At 45.6% G+C, this 12,724-nt stretch overlaps 1 protein-coding gene across 3 annotated transcripts in view; it reads left to right on the top strand.

The window, feature by feature from the left end:
* Positions 1 to 12,724, top strand: part of LOC120819969 (interleukin-1 receptor accessory protein-like 1) — a 202,769-nt gene that overhangs the window by 106,992 nt on the left and 83,053 nt on the right. For all 3 annotated transcript variants that reach the window (XM_078098204.1, XM_040177655.2, XM_040177654.2), the window contains exons 4-5: positions 3,311 to 3,497; positions 4,193 to 4,346. In XM_078098204.1, coding sequence (XP_077954330.1) covers positions 3,311 to 3,497; positions 4,193 to 4,346 — 341 coding nt within the window. The remainder of the gene's footprint in view (positions 1 to 3,310; positions 3,498 to 4,192; positions 4,347 to 12,724) is intronic.

Genomic DNA, 12,724 nt, shown 5'->3' with positions numbered 1-12,724 from the left:
CCACCGCGGAAGACGAGTGCCACAGTAAACTCCGAGAGAGGCTAAGTAGAAGCAAGTTGGCCCACCATCAGATTTGGGGAGCCGGGGAGCTTAATCATCCCGGGCCGGGTGCAAGTGTAGACAGGTGAGTTATGAGCGGGCCGCTACAGGTAGTAGCCCCGGCCTTCCCGCTGCTTACTGTGACCTTCGCTCTGGTGCATCAATAATGCAGCGACCGTATAATACTGATTTAGGATAAGTGGGCCGGGCCTTTTGTGCCTGGTGCTGATGTAATGCACACGCTTTTCTGACCTAGTACTCTTTTGCCTGCTTGATGCTGATCGGATGCTGTTCCCGTCCAAACGCATTGCAACGTCTGTCTCCGTCTGATCCGATCCTGCAAGGCGGCATTAACAGGAACCACGTGTGCGCCGTGCAAAGATCGCCCTTCACATCCTGACGTCGGCCCGGTGGGCATAAGTGATCTGCGCTCAGGTATATGCTGACGCAAGTGACAGCAAAATGAACGGGTGAAGTCGCTCATGTACTCGTCGATGTGATTCCATGTAGCTTTCGCTACACATGAGTACTGAATGACTCCTGGTGGAGGAAAACAATCGAGGTTTTGGGCTGCAGCTCCGGCCTTGTCCATAAACGATTTCTATTACCACGTGGCTTCATATAAAATATTTGACCATCATATAAATGATTGGATTAAGGTCCTTTCTGACACACAGAACTCTGGCCTTTAAGTCTAGAATAATCTATTTCATTAAGGTGCTGTAACTGTAGATGCGCGCACACACACACAAGTACATACACACATCTAGTTTGCATACATCACTAGTGAACCTGATTACAGTGGGCATATTTGTGTGACATTTAAATAAAGCTGCAGTGATTGAGGACATGCCGGTTTGGACCAAAAAAGCCATTTAAGCCAATAAGGTATTTGGAATGCAGCCGTTTAATATACGCGGCTATTGACATTTTTCAGTGGTTTCCAGCTATCGCAGGTCTCTTGTAAACAGAAGTTATTGTAAAGAGTTTCCCGGTGTTGGTCGGAGACACAGAGAACACACACTAAATCACTGTAATTTCGTCAGTGTTAATATTCGTGGTGGGTTTGTTTTGCTTGTGTCGAACTAACCTTTAATCAACCTTTAGACCGCTCGCCACGTGCCGGGAAAAATCTCAGAACGCCATTATTAGTTGAATGTAAGCTCTGATGAATAATCAGCAAGTATTTCATCATCCACTTTATATTAGAGAGGAGCTTATTTTAATTAAAAGATTCATTAATTTACTTCATTCATTTCCCCACAGGTGCCATGGATCCTCAGGAGGATTTGGAATCAATTCTGCCGCCTATTATTTAATATCGGATTATGTAACAGTCGCTGATTAAAGGGCAGGTTCCGTCTGGTTTCATCCTCTGCTGGGGCAGATTCTCACAATTTTCATATTGGGGTTTTGTTCGGAGGGTTTCCAGCAGAAATCTATAAATTAACCCGTGGATTTAACCGCCACTAAATCCCGCGATTATCTTGTAGCGTGAGTGACTGCCGTGTTTTCCCCACAGCGTGCGGATCATAATCCTCTCGGCGGGCTGCTCAACTCCAAACTGACCGTCGCACATCGTTTCCCTCCTCGTCCTCTACCTCCCCCACCCCTCCTCTCCCCCTCTCCCCCGGCCTGTCAGCTGATGTGCGCAGGATGCTATCTATCATCGCCACGACTTTGCACTGCCCCGTCAGTTTGACGGACACGGCCGTACGCTGGCTCACCTCGGCTTGTAGCACAGCGCCGAGACCCCCCTGGATGGGCGGCAGCAGGACCGTTTTTGTCTGCTCAGATCTCTGGATAGGTCGCGCGAGTATCATGAGCAGCGAACCTGCTCCGGGCGAATAGTCGGGATCACTTTGGCTCCTCTTCGGGCTCACGTGACGGCCTCGGATGCGCCGTGCTGGAAAGACGTCGTTGGACAAAGTGCTGGCCGACACCCTCCATCACCGCCGAGAGACACAAATCTCTCTCTCTCTCTCTCTCTCCCAGTGTGATATCAGCGCTGCCCAGAATGTTTAGCAGGGAGGAAAGCGCACCTGTGGGCATCTCATTTGCGCAGGTGTCCATCTGGTAGAAGTTGTTTGGGATAATCTCCATCGTGTCCCATTTGCATCCGCGCCCCATGGAAACTGCCCGTCCACTGTAAGCGGAGAGTAGCCGGTCCGAGGGGGGGTTGGGGGGGGGTTGTTTTCCGACTAAGACCAGTGTGTGTTGTACTAATCCGCGAGGCTGCTAATGCCGCTCCATTATGTAAGGATTTAACATGTTTGTAATTGTTTGTTGGTTCAGCTCAATTTGTGTAGCCCGCTTTTGTTGGAAAATTAGCAGTGAGATTTCCTCAACACTGCCAATTTTTGGGGGCCTTTTAACTAGGGGGGATTTTCTGTTAATTGTGACAGTCTCACAAGCCACTTTGAGCATCGACAAGGGGCTCTTATTGAATTCATCGATCCTCACACACCTTTGCTTCTTTTCCCCTTCTGCACGAGGTCCCACCGTGGCAGTGAATCAAAGTTTTCATTGACTCCCATGTTCTGTGAAGAATGACTCAAGAAGCAGATACAATCTCAAAACCGCTGTCCCAGTAATGACCCAAACAGGATAACTGTTAATGCCAAGGAGCTGTATCTTTACCTGTGTGTGTGTGTGTGTGTGTGTGTGTGTGTGTGTGTGTGTGTGTGTGTGTGTGTGTGTGTGGCCCTAAAGCATCGCTCTCCAAGACGGAAATGTAGATCTGATCAGGTTCCCTACGAGTTCTTGGGTATACACATGCAAACACTCAACCCAGATTGGTTTTGTATTTTAAATCACCGAAGGTGCGCTGCCGTACCGAGCCATAAAGTGAAATATTTATCCCGCCGTGGACGAATGCTCTCCCGTATCTGAGCGCCGGCAGGCACATAGTCTTCAAATATTACAAGTAATCTTGCATTTTACGCACCCTTTACCTTGCCTTATAAATTCTCCCCTTTATGTATATGACCTGAGCAGTTACTGTGCATCAATTGTAGCAAGTCATTTTCTGCTAGCGCGCACTGCAACACGTGAAAAGTAAAGGGTCAATCAATCTCCAGGGCCTGTTGACATTCAAGGCTGTCGCTCCGTATTACCGCCCGTACCCTGCACGTATAGATATATAATTCATTCCCATTCATATTTTATAGAAGTGGGTAGTCATACTTTGTATGTTGTATCTCACGCGGTTTTAATACGATTTGAACTTCTTTCTCCAGCCGATTGGTAAACTCTTTTTTCTTTTTTGCAGGAACTCCACATACTGCATGAAGGTGTCCATGTCTCTCACAGTGGCGGAGAACGACACAGACCTTTGCTACAACTCCAAAATGAGGTTCTTTGAAAAGGCCGAACTAAGCAAAAGCAAAGACATCACATGCCCAGGCATTGAGGATTACCTGCAGCCCGCAGCGGGGCCTGAGATCGTGTGGTACAAGGTGAGATGCACCCTTTGGATTCGCAGTTTGCACAAACAACCATGTCCTTTCATTTGAGTGGAGAACGTTTAAGATGCTGCTGAAACGACGAGCTGTGTCACCGTAAAACCCATCATCTGAAAGGGATTCTTTCAATTCAAATTAAAAAGCTACTTCACGGGTTATTATTAGTTATTTTACACATCTAAAAGATAACCAGGTCCAGGTCAGCTATATTCAGATCCAATTAGCTTCAAATAAAATCTCCTCTCGACTTCTAAAACTGAAAGCATGAGCGTGATAAATATATAACCGACAGAAATAAATCTGGCACATGCACGTCTCTCATTTCCTCCATTTGGACTGGAACTTCAACGCAGCCCGGTCCGGCCTCCTGCCTCCAAGAGGCCACTTTGATGGAGCCAATCGCCAAAGTCATGTGTGCTGATTTACAAAGAACATAGTGTGCTGGATCAGGTGGCCTAAAGTTACTGTGTCACCGTGTGCAGTGCTGTTTCAGTTCTTTATGACAGCAGGTTTAGTAGCCGAGGGCTCTCAGTAGACAAAGCCTTAACATACTTAGGGCTGAGGCAAAATACAAAGTCTCATGTCAAGAAAAGGTCTGTTTCCTGCTGATTTCCAAAAGGAGGCACACTTGTAAGCCAACACTGACACTCTAACATTCTGCCCCCCCCCCATGCGTTTGTGAAATACAGGAATGCAAGCCAAAGCAGTGGAGACAAACCATAGAAAGGAGGAGGGACACTCTGTCCATCAAGGAAGTACGGGAAGACGACATTGGGAATTACACATGCGAGTTACAGTTTGGGAACTTCGTGGTGCGGAGGACGACCGAGCTGTCCGTCACGGGTAAGGAGCTTTTTTTTTTCTCTGTTTACTCACTGCTGCACATCCTTTGATCGAAGAGTCCTCTCTGCTGCTTTTCTTGAGATGTTTAAGCTAAATACAGAGAGCCTGACGGGCTGCAGTGCTTGGGACAGAATAAAGGAAATAATATCGTCATATTGAAAGAATTTTGTAAACAAAAGTTTTTCCACAAGAGAATATTCTCATTGTTGCATGTTTTCTTTTTTCTTTTTCTTTTTTACCCTGTGATTTGAAAACAAAATGGAGCTTTTTAAAGCTGATCCATGCACCCTTTTGCCTCATTGTCAATAGCACCACCGTCTCTCTCGGACTTCAGGGCCGCTTTAATTGCTAAGTAGTGGAATTCCCCTCAAGCACCGGCCACCTCAGCACTTTTTCCCAAGGCCGTTGAAATATTTAAGCCCGGACTTAAAGCGGGTGACCGATCGCTGGCCACTGACACTGCAGCACGCCGCCGATAGGGAGAACTCAAAACATATAACTTAATTATCCTTGTCTTTTTTTGATGTGATTCCCGAATGATGTTCAAATGCTCCTTTTCAAGATTGTGATTGCTGAACAGAAACCCGTAACATTGACTTGAATTAATAAGAATTAAAGGAGTCTCGTTCATAAGTCATATTCTTCGCTCCGTTTCAACTTGATTGCACTTCACGGCCCCTTTAAAGAAACAAAGACGGACTCCAGCGAGGCGGAGCGCCAAGTCATAAATCATGTTCTCGCCAGCCTCAAAGTGTCGTCATCGGGGACCGGTCTTAATCTCTCTGTCTTCTTTCGAGACGCAGGTAGCAAAAGATGATGACTGAGTGGGCCGTGGCATTTCTAGTTTTTAATTTAATTCTTTTAAAGAAATCCAGCTGTGTCCGTCTGGGTTTACTCCCCCATCCAGTCCGCCTGTAGCTGTGTTTAGCCGTTTAACCTTCCCAGGATGCACCCTGCCCCCTCTGGCTCTCACAACCTCTGCGCACTAAAGACGAGGATGGATGGCGTCAGGTTCACCTATTGCTTTGATTGAAGTTAAAATATTTGTGAAATATCGGGATTGATTCTGCTTTAACTTGAGAAAATGACAGTTATAGATGGCGATACCTTTGTAGGAGACACCGTTTTACCGCTGCACTTAAATGTACCTTTTAGGATGCAAAGATCCAACTTGGCTTTTACGAGATACAATATTGCCTCCAGGTTGCAAGTTGCACAGTGAGGTACAAAGTGTTACTCATTGTTCTCTCTTGGAGAGCCATACCGCTGTTCAATCTGCTTCTGGCCTGGTTTCTTTTTCTTTTTAGGCACAATTGCTCTCCTCTGAGGTCTCCATTTTATTTATTTATGGACGGTCTCGGATTGAAGAAGTTTTAAGTTTTCGTACGTGGTATTTTTTTTTTCCTGTTGTGCTTTCGCGGTGGCTGCACTGATCGTGCTAACGACCTGCTTCGTTTGATCTGTTTTCTACTGCTGCATCCCGCCGCTGCTCCATCGAAACATGAAACACGCCGCATTCCACATTAGGAAGGGGGATTTGTTCCAGCGATGAGCTTTGTGTCAAGACCAAGATTTCATGAACTCCTCACTGATTAGCATTCTGCCAAAAATGATTCCTCCACTAGATGAAATAATCAATATGCCTCTTTGTGCAAAACTTTCAAGTTAGTCTAATTTTGACTATTGATCATGATAACAAGCATTCTTAGGTTCAGTTCTTTAGGAAATTGTCAACCATTTCTTCAAAGGAAAGTGAGAATGAGTGTGAAATTGTGTTTATTCCTGGTGGACAAGTAAAGGAAGTCGTTGTGGGGTAGAAAACAATGTATAAAGTAGGTTTGTTAATGTTCACATATTTTCTAATTGTGTTTGTTTGAAACCTGATAGATACACATTACAATTCTTTAAATGCCACATTGAGCATCGTGGTTCAGACCCGACCTTTGCTACGCAGATATACGCGAACCTTCATGTTATATTATCCCAAACCTCCCACAGATGAATACAATCCGCCGTCACAACCTGCGTCGCTCCCCTCGTTATCAACAGCCTGCAGGTCTTCTCACAGCAGTGCACCGGGGACAAAAAAGGTCAGATTCCACGTGATTATAATGAGCACCACTAAAATCCTAATGAGCTCCCTCGCTGGGTATCTGGAAGCGCCGTTGGTTTTGAAATCAGATGTGCGTTTTCATGACTTCTTTGCAGCGTTTGATGTCCCAGATTAAACACGGCGTGCTGAAGGAGCGGTGATGAAGTGGGTTTTCAGGAGACCCGCAACTTTGGTGTGTAAGATAGAGTGTCGGTGTAGCTAATGAGCCGAGACCGACGCTGTTAACCTGCTTCTCTTGTTGTGGACCAGCAGGCGTTGAGGAAAGTAAATAACCAGAATGAGAGGTCGAAAACAATCGGGGAAGTATACCTCAACGTGCAATTTCCGACTTGCTGCTTTAACCAAATGGTGGATTGGACGACGGCTGCTTGTTAGATTCCACATTAGTGTCTTGCCTGCCAGTGAATATTATTGCACTGCGAGTCGCCTTGTGGGAAATGAAAAGAACTATTTGGCTTCCTCAGCTCTACCGCGGCTCCTGGATGATGTGAACATTTCCCCTGATGTGTGTTTCCTCTTGTACGTTTGTAAGCTAGAGGCGATTTTTTCTGCGAATAAAGACGGAGTTGAAGAAGTGGATAAGTTTAGAACATGACGTTTAAATAGAGAACACGGCTGCTCGTGGCCTTTACACAGAGTGGTGGAGGCTCGCGATAGTCTAGGTGCAAACTCGGCAACACCTTGTTTATTGAATCCAATTAGAAATGCACAGTCATAGCGTTTGCATTTTTTATCTCGTTATACAGGTGACCTGCTCACATTTGATATTTCCATGTGCTCCGCGTCGTGATTCCTGGTGTTGCTGCAGGGTGTAGATGCAGAACGCGTTGCACTTAGATTATGATCAGATCGCTGGTTTTCATCCAAATAGAGAAGTGGAAGTCTGTTTTTATCCTCACCTGAGGCCGTGGGCTTCCTTTGACCTCGGACGCATCCTGTTTGTTGACGAGTGAGCCGGCTGCGGCGCTCTCATTTGCATATCGGGATTCTAATTACCTGCAGCGCTGCGGACAGAAACTAGATAACGGGAACGCGTATTATTACAAACGAAGAAGCCCGTGATCAGATTTCATTAACTAGAAAATGTGTCTGGATACATTATGTCAACACCTCTAATCTTTGATCCCCAATGATGTTTTGATATTCTCTTCTTTTAAATAATAGAAGATATACAAATGAAAAATGGATATGGATGAAACTTAATGGTGCAAGTCCTGGTAACGTGGAACACTACGCTCTATTCTACTAAGTGTAGCAACTAGCTTTACTGGCTTTTGGATAAACTTTTGTCTGCTCTCTTTCTAATATTGGAAGCATTGATTATTTTTAGTGTCCTGGCTTGGCACTTCCTGGATGTCTTTACCTATAATATATGCAATCCTGTCACCATGATGAATGCTGTGGAAGCTGAAACGTATCGATTCTTTACACCTCAGTCTATTGTTGTCAAGGGGCAGCTAAATGACTTTAGCTTAGCTGAGGAGAACAGACAGCTGAACGAGTTTAGGGAACTTCAAACACGGACTCAGTATTAAAGCGTTCACAGTGAGAATTCATTTGGTGAACTCTGAAATGTTAACAGGCTCTCTCTGTTCTAGTTAATCCAAATAAAAGCAGTTTACATCTTCAGTGCAATGTGACACCACTGCCTCTGTCGCGTCTCTATTCTGCAGGGAATAGCGCCTGCCAGCCCCATTTGGTGGCCATTACACATTTCCTCCCCCATCCCAGAGTTGACTCATTACCATACGAAAGAGCTTGGAATATAATTGCTCCTTTAATTGATGGAAGATAATTAATCAGGCCAAGGTGCCAGTGGGAAAGACAAGATGATGCGCTGAGTCGTTTCAGAGAGTGGTCTTTTTTTTGGTTCTCCTTTCTTTCTCTGCGATTTAACGCATTGTGTAATGAGTAGGTGCTTAATGAGGTTTAGCATCTTTTTCTTTTTCATATCACCACCTTTGATATTTTGTCGCTTTATTAGAGAACATGCTTCTAAATAAAGATGAAGCTCGTCATTATTCTATAAGACGTGTGTGATGAATGTATGGTCTCCTGCTGTTGCAGGAGCTCTTCAAGTGTGGGAGTTATTCATTAAAGCATGGCGGGGTCAACTGGTGTGGTAGCTGTTAATGTGATATCTGGATGTTGGACGAAGGCAAAAGACCTACAACTCCTTGTTAGATCGCAGCGCCTGGTTCATTGAAGTTTTTGCTGCCGCTTTCATGTTAAAACGTTTAAACTTTTTAGCTAATGCTTATTTTCACATCGAGCCCTTTATACGCAGCAGCATAACATGTCGTTTGGACCCGTGTTTGTGGTCACATGGTATTAAATCTAATATACCCGGTTCTCTAGCATGTTGCTAGTGGTTGCTTTTGTCTGCCGGGTGGTGCAGGTGGCGTTTGAGGGCTTCCTCGATGAAAACAGCCCACAGGAAGGAAAAGTAGCAAAGACAAGCGATAATTATCTGCGGGTTGAGCGGTTAACCTCTTTCACACACACTGAGTCATGTGATCCATCGATTTCAGCAACCTCAGGGCAGTGGTCTTCAACCTCCAGGAGAAAGGGCAGACATGCTAGGTCAGCAGTGCGAGTGGATTTCACCCAGTTTGGTTTGTCCTGCGGTATTTTGCTGCCACAACCTGAGTTGGTCTTTAGCCGAGGTGTTCTCTTACTACACGCTTCCTTCTGTATGTATTTTAAACTCCTTATCATATGGATGGAAATTAATTATTCCGCTTTGCTCGATAACATCTCCACCTGAATGCCTGACTGATGTCTCGCATTCATTGCTTTGTTGCTGCTTATGTTATAATGCACTTGTAAACGAGCCAAATTTCTCTGAATCCCCTCAAGTATTCATGAGATTTATGACTGCATATTTTTTTTTCATTGCCGTCGCTTTTTTGCCCGGAGGCCATTTGTCGCCATTCATCAGGTTTGAATCTCACTCTCATACCTGTCAAGACAAAATATCAATCAGAGTGGCAGAGGCAGAAGCTTTGTTTTACAGCCAATAATGAGTATGGGGTGCATATGGAGGCTGGTCTTGACCCCCCCCCCCCGGAGACAGAGAGGACACTAACCTGGTATAACCCGTCTTTGGCACACAAGAGTTGTGTAAGAAATCCGTTAAATCCGCGTAAAGTGATTTTCTGGGACCTGCACTCGACCACTTTGCTCTTAGGAAAGCCTGAGTGGTGGCGAGAGTGATCGTTGGAACAAGGCGTTCCAATTAATTATCCAAAGGTGCCGTTATTACTATTTACGGAACCATCACGCACCAACTCACTTAATCCCTGCATAGTTTAGTATTTTTCATTACAAGCCCCTCTTACTGTTAGCCGCACTTATTTGAAGATTGGGATTGATGAAGTCAGGCTTTATGGTACTCACAGATTGACACGTGTCATACCAGCAGCTTGACAGTTGCTAAAATATCAACATTAATGAACCGTGGCCATGAAAAGTGGTCAAGATGACGTCGCCTCTACGCCGCTCTGACCACGACGGCCGTATGTGGGAGCTAGCAGCTAACCGTGCTAACAGCACAATCAACTTTAATGGGGGGAATTTGGCGTCCTTAAATCATTTATTCCAATTTGCTTCCTCTCCACTCTGCCACACTTCCAGCTGTTTGCCAGAACCATGTTGTCAGCCGTGCTCCCCTTGCCCCTGTGGTTCAGCGGGCTGTTTGCTATGCCCCCCCCCCCACCACCACCACCACCGCAAACGCTTCCCAACCCGACGAGTCAACTCAGCCCTGCGCTCCGATCAATCCAGCGGCAGAGCGCGCACTGTCGTGCACACTCAGCATCCCGGTGGGTTTCCACCTGCTGGCGCCATCAAAGGAGCAGCACACAGGAGAAGTGATTGCCGAGCTTACAGCAGGGGAGCGTAAGGGGGGAGAGAGCGAGAGAGAGAGCACCCGCTCTGTGCTCCGGCTGGAGTGGTTACTTGGTTTATAACGACAGGCTGTAATTTTACTGAAATGGGTTTAGAGTTGCCAAATATGTGTTTTTGAGTTGCCTATAAAGGACGTTTTGTGTGTTATTATTTGGGCAATGATAAAACCATAGATGTGGGGCTTTTGGGGGAAGCCTTGCATTTGTACTCGGTCACATTTTAAGGTGATCTCTCTGTGCAGGGAGCGGTTTGCTCCCATCAGACAGGGAGTTGGCCACATTTCTCTGGATGCTGGTTTTGTTTGCCTCGGCCTGGCAGATTTTAGCCCGCCAGCAAACCGCCGAGGGAAGAGCTCCAGGATTTAGTTTGAGTTGGCCAGCTTTCCACAAGGTGGGGTGACTTTGATCCGTGTCCCCGGGTTTGATTAGTTGGCACTTTCTGTGCAGTTTTAAGCAAACAATGGGCGCTTTGCCACAAGATTTAAGTTTTAGTACTGGTCACAATTTGTACATTTGAATGACCATGTCTGCGTTCCTGCTGTTGACATGCACGTGGTTGTCTACCCTGCACAGTGTGTATGTCAATGAGTGGGGGTGGAGGTAATACAAGGTGTTTGTGTTCTGGTGGGTCTATATTACAGCAAGTGTGCACAATTGACTGAGAATATGTTTTCATTTGCTTCACTCCCAGTTTTGTCAATACTGACATCATTGTTTCATGTACGGTAGCCCGAGCCATGACATATTATGCCTCCCAGTATCATTAGAAATTGTGTTCACGGAGGGTGATTCTGCATTGCGTGATTTACATCCAATGTCGCTGTTCACTCGTGATGTAGAAAGCCGTTTGCCCTTTATGTAATGAAGCAGAAAGTGCAGAACATACGGAGCGTGTTATGCCATCCTGATGAAAGTAACAGGTTACAGAGGCAGAATGAATGGTATTTGGAAACAAGCGCTTTTATGGACTCAGTAGAACACACTGTTGCGTGCCAATGGGCAGAGAGGTGCAGCATAGCGCCACCTGTGTGTGGCCTAACACACTGTGGGATCCAATAGAAGCAGGTGTTTTGACATACAGCACATACCCGAGGTGTGGGGGGCGGATGGAAACGTTAATCGCTTATGCAGGAAATTGTCACAAACCATGAAAAACCAGTGTTTTGCAACTAGTGTTTTTTTTTCTTTGGGAACATATCTTAATCAAACGTTGATCTTGAAACAACACAAAGCTTGGTAATGACTCATCAAATGTATCTTGGGATTTATTAGTCATTTATTAGAATCAGCCCAGCCATTCGAAAGCTAAGACAAATAATTCAACTGACTTTGACAATGATTCATCGTGACGCCCACGTTCCTATTTCCACTCCACATGTGGCAACCCTTCTGGCCACGGGGCTCGTGGATGCGAGCGCCGACAAACATGGCAGGTGCGCTCATTGTTTGTCGCCATCACACATTTGCCCGTGCTGCTCTTTGTGACGGTGCAATTAAATCGGCGCGTGTGTGTATAGAAATCTGTGCCCACACACAACAGTTCGGAGTGAATATTTGCTCCATGCCTAGAGCAGAAGAGAGAAGATCCTCGCGGAGCAGGTGAGGCCAAAGCAACAGATATGATGCCAGTTTGAACAGATGGTGCAAAAAAAAAGAGGTCAGGTGGTCTGGTGCGTGTGTTTCTACTGCAGCGCATTTATTGGGGCTTTTTCTTTTTTAAAGACGGAAGACAGAATCCCTGACAGTGATCCCCCCTCCTAATCAAGAGCTTACAGGCCCTAATTACTATCAGTGGGAAGCTGATGACGCTCCGCTCATGATTTGACACCTACAAAGACAGCTGAAAGCAAACTACAGAAAAAACACAGTCCTGCATTACATCACCGCTGAACTCGCCTTCAATGCTTTTGCTATTTTTATTCTGTTCCTCTTTCCATCCCAGCAAACATTGTAGATGCACATGAGCGGTAGAGAGTTTCTACTCTGCGTCCACTTATTCCTCCTCGGAATGATTCACCCAGTGTTTTTCCGTGTGATTAAAGGCCCCTAAACCAACTATCACCTTTGCAGCGGGCTGCTGTCACACACCTTGTCAAATATCTATCAATTAGCAAACTGTGCTTACAAATGCTCCTCTGACACCCCCTACATCTGGGATTGCTAATTAAGATGACGTGTTACATAATTAATGCCTTTGCTCGGCTAATTAGCGCTCACTTAGTGCCGTAGCTTCGGAGACGTGAAAATCGGTGCTAAATGGGATTCCACACAACAGTGGTGTGGAGAAATTGATCAAAGCAGGTGATGTGGAAACAATTTTCAGAAAAATGTATGAACACACTTTAATTATTGTATTA

This window comes from Gasterosteus aculeatus, chromosome 1 (assembly GCF_964276395.1).
Source record: "Gasterosteus aculeatus chromosome 1, fGasAcu3.hap1.1, whole genome shotgun sequence".
Classification (NCBI taxonomy): domain Eukaryota; kingdom Metazoa; phylum Chordata; class Actinopteri; order Perciformes; family Gasterosteidae; genus Gasterosteus; species Gasterosteus aculeatus.
This window is presented reverse-complemented; position numbering and strand designations above follow the sequence as displayed.